Here is a 15,601-nt window from a genome sequence, read left to right as displayed (position 1 = left end):
CGTTCAACAACATATATGTGTAAAGCAAATATTAACAACCACTGAATCAAGGTGAAGGCTATACGATGTTCATTATACTATTCCTGCCCCTATTCTGTGGATTAGAGAGAAAATATGAAGAAACAAATATAACTATTTTGAGAAGAAAAAAGGCACTCGTTTTTTTAAAAATGAGCACATAATAGTTTTCCAGTTCCTCAAAACAGATCTACATAGACGCAACATAAGCCCCAGCAACTGCAGTCCTAGGTACATGTGTACACCCAGGAGAAATGAAAATATGTGTCCACCCAATAACTTGTACATAAATACTTCTAGCAGCCTTATTCACCACCGCCAAATGGTGGAAACAACCTAAACATCCATCAGTGAGTTAGTGGGGAAACAAACTGTTTCATATTCAAACAGCAGAATATTAGTCATAAAAATAATGAAATTCTGATGTATTCTACAGCATGAATGAACCTTGGAAACATCATGCTAAGTGAAATGAGCCAGATGCAAAGGAACAAATAGTTATGATTCTACTCCTCTGAGGTGCCTAGATCAGTCAAATCATAGAGGCAAAAAATAAAGGAGTGGTTGCCAGGGGCTGAGACACCTGGGGAGTTATTGTTTAATGGGTACATTGTTTTCCCCAAACATTTTGGAACTTGGCAGAAGCAGTGGTTGAACAATACTATAAATGTGTTAAATGCTACTAAATCGTTCACCTTAAAATGATTAATTTTATGTCCTATGTATTTCATGTGTTTTTTTTTAAAGGAGATAGAGAAATGAGGAGGAGGAGGATGTGACTTAGACAATAAGAACATGTCCAGGAAGAAGGCCAGGCAAGGTGACTCACGCCTGTAATCCTCTCACTCTAGGAGGCTGAGGCAGGAGGATCGCCTGAGCTCAGGTGTAGGAGACCAGCCTGATCAAGAGCGAGACCCCATTTCTACTAAATATAGAAAAACTAGCCAGGCATTGTGGTGGGTGCCTCTAGTCCCAGGTACTTGGGAGGCTGAGGCAGGAAGATCACTTGAGCCCAGGAGTCTAAGGTTGCTGTGAGCTATGATGACATGGTACTCTACCCAGGGCAACAGAGTGAGACTCTGTCTCAAAAAAATAAATAAATAAAAGAGTATGTACGGGAAAAGATATCTAACGTGAACGCTCACTCTTGAATCTGCTGACCGGCATAAACACAGTGCCTAGTGTGCTCTGCCAGCTGGTTGTGAGATGTGCCAGCCGAAACGGAGAACACGGAGTTGTGTAATTACAGTTTCCCTGAATTGTGTAATACGTTCACCGTGCAGGAAGAATTAATTACACGTTGGGTCGGAATCACCTATATTTAAAAGTCACTAAAGAGAGGTGCCAACAGGAGAAAGGGGCAAGGCTGTGGTCACAGGAGCCAAGATTTTAAAGGGAAAATCTGCCCCTGCGCAGATCCCTGGATGCCGAGGTGGCGTGCCTGCCTGGTCACAGCAAGCTGGAAGCTCACAGTTTCTGCTCAGCTGGGGCTGGGGAGTTTTTAAAAGCCATCTGCCCCTTCTGTTTAGAAATCACGTTTGCTTTCACTCAATAAAGCTGGTACAGAAAAGTGACCCAGTTAGATATGTGTGACCTAACATGTTACCCTTTCCAGAAGCAACCACACTTTCAATTAGAACCATGAACAGAGTGCTATACTTTCTTTTAAAAAAAATTGCTTTTTAAAAAATTCTTATCACAAAAGAAATTCACATTTACTATGAAACTTTAAAAAAGACAGATGGGCAGAAAAAACACTGCAGAAAGCCATTGCCATAATTTGGGTGAACTCCCCAGCCTGAGAAGGAAATACTTAACTTTAAGAAATGAATCACGAGGCCGGGCAAGGTGGCTCACCCCTGTAATCCTAGCACTGTGTAAGGCCGAGGCGGGAGGACTGCTTGAACTCAGGAGTTCAAGACCAGCCTGAGCAAGAGTGAGACCCCATCTCTACTAAAAACAGAAAAACTGAAGCAGGAGGATCGCTTGAGCCCAAGAGTTGGAAGTTGCTGTGAGCTATGATGAGGCCAGAGCGACAGCTTGAGACTCTGTCTCCAAAAAAAAATAAGAAAGAAAGAAAAAAAGAAAGAAATGAATCATTAATGACAGGGCTTTAAAGGCTTTAGAAACTTTCTTGGTGACCCTCAAATTATAATAAATGTGATGCTTTGTATGAAGCCAGTGGGTCCTAACCCCAAGAACACCTTTCCTCAGAGGAAGCAAATTTCCGGCACTTAAAATGTGCATCCAGGGAGGCATTTTTCTTTTCTTTCTTTTGGATGCTCTGCCATCTCCTTGCTCTTTTCTCCCTGCCCTCTTCTCTCTCCTCCACCTCTCCCTCTCTCTCTCTTTCCTATCTCACTCCCTCTTTCTCTCTTTCTAAGATAAAATCAACTTACACTTTTATATCCTAAAAAAAATATGCAACCAGGGAATCGGATGACTAGAGGCATGGAAGAGTAGATAGAATGATCATGATAAACACCATCATCACGTTCCTAAGGAACATTAAGAAAATTACCAAGTCACAAGGAGGAGCATGTAGTTTTGCAGGTCCCTTCTCAGCCCCAGGTAGACAGGGGAAAACAAGAGAAATGGTGCCTCTGATGTAATTCAGTGCCTTGCTCAGAAGCTGATAGAAATGGGCTTGGGCCCTCACTTCTCCAGCTGCTGTCTTCAGAGAGGACACTGGTCCTCGGGCCACACACTTACCCATCCAGACTTCCCCAAACTGTCCAGCGCCCAGCCTTTTCACCAACTTGATGGACTCTCGTGGGATCTCCCAGGCATCTTTATCCCACGGCTTCTGTGGCTTGGGACTAACGCATGCTTTCTCCAGCCTTCTGCACAAGCCATCTGACTGCTCTGATTTGAAAGGGAAAACAAAGGTTAAGAAATGCAATGCTTTATATTTTACCAGTGTCCAGAAAGAAAAGTTTGGACTATTAATCTTATTATTATAAGATCTGCCACAGTCTATAAACCTAGAATGTTTATAAAGAGTATCCTTCACATTAATTGTGACTTTTGAAATTCTTAAAAGAAAAGACAATTTAAAACATACTTAAGCCAAGACAGGTGGATTGCCTGAGCTCAGGAGTTCGAGACCAGCCTCCTTTGCTCAAGCAAAGAGCAAGACTGGGTCTCTAAAAAAGTAGCCGGCCTTGTGGCAGGTGCCTGTAGGCCCCACTACTCAGGAGGCTGAGCCAAGAGAATCACTTGATCCAGGGAGTTTGAGGTTGCTTTGAGCTGTGACACTCTACTGAGGGCAAGAAAGTGACATTCTGTCTCCAAAAAAAACCTTGATTTTCCTTATTAGCACTGCTGATATATAAAACCAAAATGAACAAAGCCAACAAACAACAGATACCTAAAGGCTGACAGGTTGTCACACTTAATGAAATGTGATTTCAGATTAGTGAGCCCACCTAAGCTCTACAGGACACCACGCTGGGAACCTGGTCATGTTCCCATTGAACTTCCAGCCCCAGAACAGGTCCAGAGCAGAGGGCGCTCTAGACACGTGAGCCAGATGCATACATGAATGGTGAGGGAGGGAGAGTTGGTGAAATCAGAGGCACCTGTTCTCGCCACACTTAGAGACCTAAGCAGGTCTCTAATGTGCATCCCCTTCAAGCAGGCCCTAGAAAAGAGAGGTAGTAAGAACCACCGCACCTGCCCTCAATCTCACAGGAAATGAACCCAGAGGTTACAGGTCCAGGCTTCACAAGGCTGGAAAGTGGCGCCAGAGGTAAAGGAACATTGAAAATATTTTGGTGGCAGTTGGGTATTATTTCTATTTTCTTTCAATGAGTACATATTACCATTACACACACACAAAGACACAAATGTACATATTTGCAGTCCTATTCCAGATATTTGGATGCCTTGTAAAAGTAGGTATATCCAAAAATTGTACTTATTTTTCTGTTGGTAATTTTGGAACACTGAATGTCAAACAGCACAGGACAAGGTGGGAAGGACCGAGAAAACTGTTCGCAAAGATCAGATCTTCCTCTGCATGTTTAATCATAGATGGATTCCGCCAACTTCATCCAAAAGAAAATTGATGCATACGAAGTTTTAATATAAAAATAGTGCTCAACACCTTACACGTTATCATAATAAATGTATTCTGTCTCGCCCAACCTTCGGTTTTTTTTTTTGTTTGTTTGGTTTTGTTTTTTTGTGATTTTTGGCCAAGGCTGGGTTTGAACCTCCGGCATATGGGACTGGCGCCCTACTCCTTGAGCCACAGGCGCCACCCAACCAACCTTTGGTTTTTACGTACTTTGATAATGCTTAATCATGTCGCTGATACAGGGAAAAGTGATCCGTGGAGAGATGTAATAACCCCCATTGTCCAGGCTTCTGATTTTGTAGTGCTTAATGACGTCGCCGTGCACGGGGTCATAGTCTCTGACGGACAGAGAGAAGCTTCCTGTCAGGAGAAAAGTGTCAGTAAAGTATACACTCATATTTGACCAACAAAATCTGCATTAGACAACGCTGCAGTTCACATGTCACCATTAAAATATGCAAAATATAAATTATGCATATAATGGATCATTTGTAAGTCCTATGAAAATTCTACTTGACAAATGAGACTAGCATTTTGTTTACTGAGTAGCTTGCCAATACACCATTTTCTTTCTTTATGATAATTGTAAAAGATTATTATTTAGCTGAATGAAGAACTTACTTTGATTTTCTTTCTCTTTACATTTCAGTATTTTCTGTAAATAATAATGCCAGAGGCTCAGCAAACATAAACAATAATGAGGACTGGCCATAACTGCCTGCTTTCTGTGTAACTTAAAAGCAAAACTCACCATTTCAGCTTATTTGCTATCACACTATGAAACTTTTACTACCAGAACTAGCATGTAGAGTATAGCCTTCTTTTTATTTTTGAGTAATTCTACAATAGTTCCTAGAAATGCTTTCCTAGTGTTTTGTAAGAGGACTTAAAACACTCCCCACCTTTTAACGTTTCACTTTCTCGGATAAGGAAGGAGCCAGCACTGTTCCCTGGAGCCAGGAGCTGCCTTTCTGCGTCCTTCCTGGTGATATCCTTGAAAAACCACCTGTCAAGACATTTTACCACTTCATGAATATCATGTTCCCCAGCAAGAAGATGAAAATATCAACAAGAAATCCCTGGAAGTAAACAAAACCGCTGGAGAGGACAGCGTCTGAGGACTCACTCTTCTGTTTCCAAGGTGTTGACTTTGGCCACGTAGTTGCTGGGGATGAAGCCTTCTCTCTTTGTTGAAAGGGACTTAGCTTTCCACCATTCTCCATGCCTGGAAAAGAAACATGCATCAAAAATAAGCCAAAGGAATTAGCTGGCTGTGGTGGTACCTGCCTGGGGTCCTTGCTACTGGGAAGGCTGAAGTAGAAGGATCACACCCCCAGCCAGGGCGACAGAGAAAGACCCACTTCTCCAAAAACAAACAAAATTAAAAAGAAGCAAAAGATATCAAATATGCCCATCAATATGTACAAATATTATATATCAATAAAAAAATAACTTTAAAGTGACACAGTATTTCTAATTCTAAAGAAAAAAAAACATGTTCACGCAAAAACTTGTAGATGAACGTTCAAAGCAGCATTTTCTGTAAAAGCTAACAGGTGGAAACGATGCAAATGTCTACCAACTAATGAATGAATAAACAAAATCTAGCCTATCCATTCAGTGGAATATTATCATCAGTAAAAAGGAGTGAAGTACGAATACCCAGAACAACACGAATGAATGTTAAAAACAATTATGATAAGTGAAAGCAGCCAAACAGGACGACTGCATGATTCTATTTAGATGAAATATCCAGAACAGGTCAATCCCTAGAGATAATCAGTAGATTAGTGGTTTCCTAGGGCTGGAGAGAATGGCAGGGTTAGGAGCAATGGTTAAGGAATGCCCAGTTTTAAAAGGGTTCGTGGCACTGGTTGCATAGTTCTGTGAAAACTGCAAACGAATTGCGTGCTTTAAATTGGTGAATTGTGTGGAACCGTGAATTCTCAATAAAGCTATTAAAAAAAGAGAAAAAGCGTTTAGAGAGGATTTTGAACACAGAGAAATGATGAATGTTCAAGGTGATGCCACATGGTAGAAACACATCAAAATATTACTCTGTGTCCCAGAGATATGTACGGTTATTACACATCCACCAATGTTAACAGGGGAAAAAGTGTTTATATCCAAGACTCAAGAGCTGCAAAAGCAATTGTTTTAAGGTACTTGTTTTGGGGGTGGGGTGAGGGAAAGTGAGGAATATCCCTGGGACCCCAGAATTCAGTGGGAAAAGTCACTCCTCTCAATGGAATAAAAATACGTTTAGAGACTGAAGCAAAGTGGGAGGTCTTACACCCAAAGTGGGAGGTCACTGTGTTCAGTGCTGCCAAAGAAGAGTTGGTAAAAGTGACTCCCATCTTGCAGAAGCAAAACATCTGTATCTTCCCCCAGGATAGCTAAGAGAGGCTTTAGGACCCTCACGGAAATGAGAGGCAAGAGAATAATGGGTCGTAGTTCTTGTGTTATATACTCCTTTGTTCGAACATCTAGTAACCATAGAGATGGAAGCCGCGAAGAAAAGGAAAGAAAACTGTAAAAGAATTCCCAGCAGGTGGGTCATCACCAGCTCGCCTCCCCTGGAGCCTGGGAGGGGCTGAGGAGCTGGTGAGGAGGAAGCAACGGGTCCCTAACCCTGTGAGCCTTCACTGTGTTCCTCTGTGAGTTCTACACGCAGGTGAGACCCCTGTCTGCAACCCATGAGGGACAGCGAAGCTAACACCAAGCTCTACCTGCTCTGTGCCCGTCCTGTGATCACACACGCTGCCCACTCATGCCCACTGCTGCTCCCCGTTTATAAGTGAAGAAACCAAGGTATAGAGTGTAAGTGCCTGAAAGGTCACATAACCATCAAGTGGCAGAGTCAGGATTAAGCGAGGGTCAATCCGTAAGCAGCACTGGGGTCTCTCAGCCACAGGACACCTGTCCCTTACTTAGTGGGTCTCCCTCCTCTAACCCTATTTGGCTGGCCAGGGTGACACTTCACGCAGGATTAGTAGGAGCAGCAAGCTAGAAAGAAAAGCTTTGGAGTTCCTTATTCTTGGTACTGTCCTTTGCCCTGTGGTCTGGTGGGGGTGGGGAGGAGGAAATGATGTGGCTGAGTGTCTGCACAGAAGCGTGGCCGCCTGGGCTTTTCCAACATGGCTGCGTTAGGACAGTATCCTCAGAAATCGAACCAAGGAGGGCCCATAAACCCAGCATGAATCTGAGTGAAATAATACAATTAAAATGTTATTTAAAATAACACAGATGCCACACAGACTCAAACGTCTTAACGTTGGCAAGGCTGGAGAAAGAAAGAACGGGCATTGGCCTGCACCTCGTGGATGGACTGATCCGTCACGATCCCTTGTGGATCGTGAACAGTGCTCACGGCTGAAGCTTCCTTTGGCCCTCCTCCTTCCAATGCCCTGCCACAGTGCAGCAAGGAAGCTGGGAGGCTACACTGGCTGTGGGGGTCTGGCTGTGGTTGTGGCACTGGAAGCAAGACAGTGGACAGCCTGCAGGACCCAGTGGGCAGGACAGAGGGGCGGGGGCCAGGTGTGCTGGGCACTTACTCCTCCAGGACTTTCATCTTTTCTCCTTTCTTGAATGACAAGTCATCCGGATGGATGCCATCGTAGGGGTACAAGGCCACCACAATGTCTCCGTGCTCCTCTGGATCTAAACAGGAAGAAGACAAGCAGATGCCTTTGAGAACCCATCGGCAGAAATGTTTTAGCAAGTCCTCAGGAGGCACGGAGGGCCAGATGAGGTGCTGAGGACAGGGCAGCCGGGATCAGGGCATGGGCGTCCTCTTATCCAGCACAGGGCCATGTGCTGTGTCACCAGGTACGGTACTATTACAGAAAGTCACTTTACACCTGGAACTTCAACTCTGTGATTAAGAAATAAAAGCCCCTCATTCACAGCAGCATTGTTGGCAACAGCCAAAATGTAGAAAAAAATCCAAATGCCCTCAGCGGATAAATGGGTAAACAAAATGTTGTACATATTTAAAATGGAAATATTATTCAGCCTTAAAAAGGAATACGGTTTTGACACATGGGACACCACAGAGGAACCTTGTAGACAGTATGTTAAGTAAAATAACACCAGGCACAAAAGGACAGGTGCTGAATGATACCATGCACAATGGTTAGGTATCTAGAGTAGTCAAATTCATAGAGACAAAAGTACGCTGGTGGTTGCCAGGGGTGGAGGGCAAGAACTAAAGGAGGGATTATTGTTTAACAGGTTCAGAGTTTCAGTTTGGGAAGATAAACAGTTCTGGAGATGGATGGCCAAGAGGATTGTACAACGATCTGAATGTTGTACAAGCCACCAAACTCGAGATGAAAATCTATGTACATGTATTTCCCCACACACACAAAAAAGTCTAGAACTACTACTATTTTATAGAAGCTCTAATAGTAAAGAAAAACATTTAACTAGGGTGCTACCAAAAACATACCTTTAGTTTGAAACCTCTGTCCTGGTAAAAGCTGAGATTCTGGAACCTACAAGAGAATATTTATTAGAAAGAAAAATTGTATGTTTAGTATCTCTTACGTTCATGTTGCATAGCATTTTTCTAACAGCAGCAACTGATGTTTGGATTTGTTACTTATTAAGCTGGAAAGAACAGGAGTGCAGCAAGAAAAATCTGCTCAGCTGTGTTCTCACCTACGTGCCCGGTGACATGGGTCTTGTGTCATTTGCCTGTGGTGGCAGGAAGTTAGCAAGGCCCACCCATCATGACTCCCCCTCTCATTTGGTAACAGAACCCTAACATTATGTGGGGTGGCAATCTGCCCAGCTCAGGGACTGGCTTCCATGCTGTTTAGCCCCTTAGGCAGGTGGGGGAGGGGGTGTTTCTATCAGCAAAGTGGTTACAAGAGGTTTTGCCAAAGGCTCCCCCTTTCCCTCTTCTTCTTCTTTCCAGCTAGAAACGAGTGAAGGCTGGACTCCCAGCAGTCAAGGAAACCACCCAGTACAGCAGGGTGACACACGGAAATGGGGGTGGGGGGCTGGTGACTTGGTGGAATTGCCACCCAGCCCCGGGCTGGCCAACTCCAGGTTTTGAAGGCTTGTTTAAAAACATGTACTCAGGGCTCTAGTACTGACTGCAGAAAGCAAGTGCCTACTGACCCAGGCTTTCCTGGGCTGACCCTGACTCTGTCATGGGGATAGCCGGCATCTCCTGTCATTTTAGTTGGGGAGGGAGGTAAATTATTGGGAAGGTGTAGTGGCAAAAAGCCCACCCCAATGACCCTTTAAATAAATCAAATATCTTTTTCTCAGAGCCAAGTGAGGCCTCTGGGCCTCTTGTAAAGAAGGTGCTGTCAGAGGTCTTCCTCTACCACAAAACATGGAACTTTCACCCCTTTTTTTTATTAAAGCGATTTCACAGAATGGGAACAAAATGGTTTGTACTTAAATTTCTGATGAAAGTCAGCCCATAAATTCTCTAATTCAGTGACAGAGGTAGAGGAAAATTACTTTATTGTGGTATCAGAAAAATCCGGTGTGTGCTATCCTTCAGTACTTATTTCAGAAGTTTTTATTTATTTATTTTTGAGACAGTCTCACTTTGTCACCCTTGGTAAAGTGCTGTGGTGACATAGCTCACAGCAGCCTCAAACTCTCGGGCTCAAGTGACCTCTTGCCCCAGCCTCCCAAGTAGCTGAAACTACAGGCAACCACCATAACACCGGGCTAGTTTTTCTCTTTTCTAGTAGAGACGGGGTCTTACTCTCGCTCAGGTTGGTCTCAAACTCCTGAGGTCAGGCAATCCAATTCGCCTCAGCCTCCCAGAGTGCTCGGATTACAGGCGTGAGCCACCACACCTGGTCTTTATTTCAAAAGTTTTATGCTGATTTTTCAGTCATTTAGATTTGCATAATTAGGAGGGATGATCTATTTCATATGATTTGGAGGGAATAATGAAAAGGTGAAAAAAATAATTAAATCATTCTAAAAGCAGCAAGCTGATTTTTCAAATATCAAAGAGCTTACATTTTAATACATTTTTAAAAATATGCATCTCATATTCTGTCACTCCAAATTGTTCTTTGCAATGGATCTTTCTAGAGTGTTGTTTAATTTGTATCAGCCGCCCTTGTCCTCAACTCATGGGTACATCTGGCTGGGGCTGAAAGTGGTATTTACAGCTGTGGAACAGCCCAAACTAACGAAAATTTCTGTGACCACAGACGGCCCAGACCAAAGCATCCATGGTATACATGGGACTTGAAAGATCTCCAGCCTGTTTACTACTTCTGCTTTCTAACTTAACTTTTCATATTTTTTACTCTGAGCAAGAGGGAAAAAATGGTGGGAAAGTTAGTACTTTTCTCTTTTGCTTTTCTAAATAAAGGACATCTTCATTTATCATTTAGAAACAGAACCCCCCCCAAAAGAGTTTTGTTTATTTATTTATTTATTTTTGAAACAGAGTCTCACTTTTTCACCCTCAGTAGAGTGCCGTGGCATCATAGCTCACACCAACCTCAGTCTCTTGGGCTCAAGCAATCCTCTTGCCACAGCCTGCCAAGTAGTTGGACCACAGATGCCCAAATAATGTGCTATTTTGAGAGACAGCGTCTCGCTCTTGCTCAGGTTGGTCTCCAACTCCAAAGCTTGGGCAATCGTCCTGCCCCGGCCTTCCAGACGGCTAGGATTACAGACATGAGCCCCAACGCCCAGCCCAAAAATGGGTTTTAAAACACCTAAAATGTATAGCATATGGTACCAGAAGAAAATGGATCCTTTTCATGAGAACTTTGAAGTCTGTAAGAAAAATATCTGTGACTCCAATTCCTCTTATTTTACCTTCTATTAATTATATTTACATAATATATATTTCTGTATCTGTACATACTTATGTAATAGGTTTTTAAAATTTTATATTTATATGTATTCATTACTAAATTATTAAAGGTATTAAGAATCTTACACATTTTAAGTATATAATTTTCTCTATATAAAATTATAATGTTAATTAATCCAGAAATATCACATATGATAAGTTAATAGCATTTTAGTCACTCTTCATCTCCAGACCAAGTGACTCAACAATGTGACTACGCCCAACCTGTCCCTTCACTATAATGGGACAGGTTGAGGGAAGGGCAGGCAGAGGGCTTGATGACAAGAACATAATCTAAAATGCAAAGGCATTTATAAGCATGTCAGGCTAAAGAAACTAAAAATTCTTAATAAAGACATTTGGGCTAACCTGGAATAAGCTGGTTCCATCTTAAATTCTAAGGAATTTTACAGAAATCTGTTTATGTGAGGATATACATATGTGTCATGAGAAAATATATGTTAAAAATATAAGTGCTGAAATAAAGTCGACTTAAGGTTATACTGTTTAGAGCTTCCTCCTTTTCGTGAAATATACTATTAATTCTGTCTTTGCTAAGTATTCCCAAATGCATCAAATAGCATATCACTCAGATAAAATTTGTAGTACAGATATTTGCCTAAGGTCAAGGAGGAGAATTAGATCTTTAATCTTTTAATTTACTATAATAGATCATGACAACTTAGGATTTGTACTATTTTGAATTGATTGAAGAAATGAAGTAGGGTGTGGTGCAACACACTTGTAATTCCAGCACGTTGGGAGACCAAGACAGGAGGATAGCTTGTGGCCGGGTGTTTGAGACTAGCCTGGGTAACACAGCAAGGTCCCATCTCTACAAAAAATTTAAAACTTAGACAAGCATGGTGGTGTGTGTCTAGTCCCAGCTACTTGGGAGGCTGAGGTGGGTGGGAGAGTAGCTTGAACCCATGAGCTTGAAGCTGCAGTGACCTATGATCCAGCCTAGACAACAGAGCAAGAAAGATCATGTCTTTCAAAATAGAAAGAAAGGCTTGGCGCCTGTAGCTCAGTGGCAGGGCTGGCAGGTTCAAACCCATCCTGGGCCTGCCAAACAACAATGACAGCTACAATAAGTGCCAGACGTTGTGGGAGGTGCCTGTAGTCCCAGCTACTTAGGAGGCTGAGGCAAGAGAATCGCTTTAGCCCAAGAATTTCAAGTTGCTGAATTGTGATGCCGTGGCACTCTACCAAGGGCGACTCAGTGAGATTGTTTAAAAAAATAGAAAGAAAGAGCGAGAAAGGGAAGAGGGAAGGAGGGAAGAGTGAGGGAGGAAAGAGGACAGAAGCGGAGAAGGGGAGGGGAGGGAAAGGGAGAGAAAAGAAAAGAAAAAAAGGTACAATATATGATACACAAAACACCACAGGACATTAGCACCTATTTTAGCTTCTGACTTGTGTCCTGCTCTCCTTTAGCTTCCAAACCACTGTGCCAATCTTACTACCTGTCTTAAATCACACAAGCCTATTTTTTGGTGAGGGTGCCCCCAAAATGCATATACATTTTAAGAGAAAAGGCTACCTATTTATTCCTGTTGCATGGTGACACTAGCATTCATTTGATGAATGGCATCTTTTGAGCAAAGATCATACTATACACTGCTACTGTAATTCAATTCAGCTTTGAAAAGTAATACACAGATAACATTGCTTCAAATGTGCATGCACTTTGTGGCACCTCTAGTATACACACGCGTGTATGTATATATATAAATAATAAAATAATAATAATAGATATATACACACACACATTTTTTTTTTTAATGGGGTCTTTGCAGTAGGGATATGCAAAGATGCTTCTTTCCGCACATAAGCATGTGACCAAGGGCCTTCTCATTGCACAATCAGTGGCCTGGCTATCCCTACACTGTTTATATGTTCTTTAAAGAATTAAGTTGCAGGGCGGTGCCTGTAGCTCAAGGAGTAGGGCGCCGGTCCCATATGCCGGAGGTGCCGGGTTCAAACCCAGCCCCGGCCAAAAACCACAAAAAAAAAAAGAATTAAGTTGCAAAGCATATCTAAATCACTCGAGGCCTGAATGATCAATGTGATTGTTTTGTGTGCATATATTACAGATTAGCTCTTCAATCATGTAGCCATGCTTTGATCCTGCTGTGGGATTCTCCCCTGAGACTTACTGGCCTTTGCTGTTTATTGGATGTTGGATCTCTCACATAAATAGCTCGGTCAGTATTACGTACTGGTTGAGTCTTCAAATCTACTCCATCGTCATTCAGATTGTCTTTCCTTTTTGATTCTATACATCCCATAGTTCCTGTTGGGATATAAAAGGAACGACATTGTTTCACCTTTCCAGAACTTGCTTCAAGCCACCAAAATCTCTCCCTCAAAGATGACTAAAAAGGACATACTTTTATTCCTTATCACACATAGATTAATAAACTCAAATGGAGACATTGTTCACACATGGTCTTGCCTGTTCATTCATTCATTCAACAAATATTTATTGAGCATCCATTTTACGTCAGCCAGACATAATTCCTGCCATAAATATTCTCATATTCTTGGGGTCAAGATGTGTGAAGTGAAATTAGGGTACAAGGGGGGTGAGTCAATAACAGGGGGTGCACAGGACCTAGGAAAGGACATTTAACTCGGGCAAGAGGGAAAGGAGGAGGTCAGGGAAAGCATCACAGGAAACGCTCTGTGAGTCCAAATGGGAGGAATGAAAAAAAAACAATTATTATAAAATAATATTATACATATAAAATAATCATCAATGTCAACTGATACATCTATGGACATTTTACAATGGAAATGACTGATGAAAATATTAAAAAAAAAAAAAAAATGGGAGGAATGTCAGCCAGGCTGCAGAGTCAGGAAAGGAATTCCAGGAAGAAGGAACTTCACATGCAACCACAGTGACCTCAGACTGATGTGGCCCCTCCAGAGGACCAGTTCTATGACACTAAAGACAAGGGGCAGGTAGGGAAGACCAGGAGTCCAGACGGGAGAGGGAGGCGCATGCCGCACGGAACGCTGGGAGGTAACGCCCCCGTCCCTGAAGACAAGTGACACATTCGATCTGCAGAGGGCAAGGTGAAGAGAGGGGGCTGAGGTTACAAGGGCAGGCGTAATTAAGAGCTCGAAGATGCAGAACCTGGCTGCAACAGAGCACGGCTTAGGGCCTGGAAAGAGGGTGTCATCTTCACCAAGACTGGAAATAGAGGAGCAGACACAGGTATGGTCGAAATGACACTTGTGGGAATATCCCAATGATCAAATCCAGTGAGACATTTGAGCCTGGAAACCAAGAGAGATGATGGCACTAGAGGCAAAAGGACGGCCTCCAGAAGCCAGATGGTACTGCCAAGGAAGGGCTGCCGCGGCGAGAGGCAGACAGCACAGCCACACGCCGTGCACAGTTCACACCGGGACGGGCTGAGCGCTGCGCACAGCACGCTGGGGACATCTGAATCAGGTGTGCGTCTGCTTTACAGTGTAGCCTGGGGGTCAAATCTGTACACGAATAACAAAACAAGGCCTGTTCTGTCCTGTGAGAAGGGAAGATCCATGAAAAGAATAGATTCTCTGGGCACATTCCAGGAACTTCAGGGTGCTCCCATGTGATCAGGGTAATCCTGAAGCACTGTCAAATTGGGGACCACTGTTTAGTTAACTTTAGAGGAAGGAGAGATGGCTTGGGGTGTGTTTGGGGCTGGGTACCACAGGGGACAGGCATGTTCTAAGAAGCCTCCAGAGCTCTTCCCCAAACTCCTGGCATCCTCACTGCCTGGCTGCCTCCCACCCATCCCTGCGCCTTCCTGCAGGCTTCCAGCTGCTCTGGGAACTTCAGCTTGTTTGTCATTTCATGAGTTGAGGTATGAAGCCTCCACAGGACAGCCACACCTCTTTCTGAAACTAGCTATAGTTCCCCAAATAAAGGGGAAGCGAGTACTTCTTTGATTCAAAACAGCACAACCCCACACCCCTATGCTGAAGTTTCTGAGATGGAGATAGGTTTTAAGAGTTGGTCTGCAAGGAAACCTCAGTTCGTTTTTTCTGCCAGTCTCACTCCTCTTTTCCCCAAGAGCTGAGTCTAACTAATCAACTCCAACAATGGTGCTTAATAAATGAGCAAATATGGTAATGGGAAAGCCCTGCCATTGGGACCCCTGAGCACACTGCAAGCTCCAGAGGGGGGTCACACACCCTGGCCCTTCTCAGTACTGGCTCCCACCTGGCTCTCACCCAGTCCAGCTGCTCAGTGACCAGGGGAAAGGAAGCTGCCCAGCCCTATCCTCCCCTGCACTGGGGTGACCCCAGCCTCTGGACAAGCTGGCTCTCAGCCCCTCACTCCAGGGCACACTCTCTCATCTCTGTACTCTGTCTCTCTTCCAGATCTTACCCGAATGTCGCCACCCAGGCAAGTCTGCACTAACCGCCCTAGTGACAAGAGCACCCTTATGGCCCCTGCATCACGATCTACACCCTGTCGTGGTACCACCTATGTCCCATTACAAACCGGTCAGCTGCCCCGGCTGGAGTCTAAGCCAAGGGGGCAGCCTCCTCTGCTCTGCTCACAGAGGCGCTCCCAGCGCCCAGTGTCACAGAATCAGTGAGCCTCCCCCACCTCGGTGCTCCCAGCACTCAGTGTCACAGAAACAGTGAGG

General features: G+C 43.7%; 1 protein-coding gene across 6 annotated transcripts in view; it reads right to left on the bottom strand.

Moving 5' to 3' along the window:
* Nucleotides 1–15,601, bottom strand: part of LYN (LYN proto-oncogene, Src family tyrosine kinase) — a 117,362-nt gene that overhangs the window by 52,099 nt on the left and 49,662 nt on the right. For 4 of the 6 annotated variants that reach the window (XM_053558415.1, XM_053558418.1, XM_053558417.1 and 1 more), the window contains exons 2-8: nt 13,103–13,239; nt 8,550–8,595; nt 7,654–7,759; nt 5,226–5,324; nt 5,002–5,105; nt 4,310–4,459; nt 2,731–2,883 (exon numbers count right to left, since the gene is read on the bottom strand). In XM_053558415.1, coding sequence (XP_053414390.1) covers nt 2,731–2,883; nt 4,310–4,459; nt 5,002–5,105; nt 5,226–5,324; nt 7,654–7,759; nt 8,550–8,595; nt 13,103–13,234 — 790 coding nt within the window. In that variant the 5' untranslated portion in view covers nt 13,235–13,239. The remainder of the gene's footprint in view (nt 1–2,730; nt 2,884–4,309; nt 4,460–5,001; nt 5,106–5,225; nt 5,325–7,653; nt 7,760–8,549; nt 8,596–13,102; nt 13,240–15,601) is intronic. The other 2 variants (XM_053558419.1, XM_053558420.1) reach the window with 2 other exon arrangements.

This window comes from Nycticebus coucang, chromosome 13 (genome assembly GCF_027406575.1).
Source record: "Nycticebus coucang isolate mNycCou1 chromosome 13, mNycCou1.pri, whole genome shotgun sequence".
NCBI lineage: Eukaryota > Metazoa > Chordata > Mammalia > Primates > Lorisidae > Nycticebus > Nycticebus coucang.
This window is presented reverse-complemented; position numbering and strand designations above follow the sequence as displayed.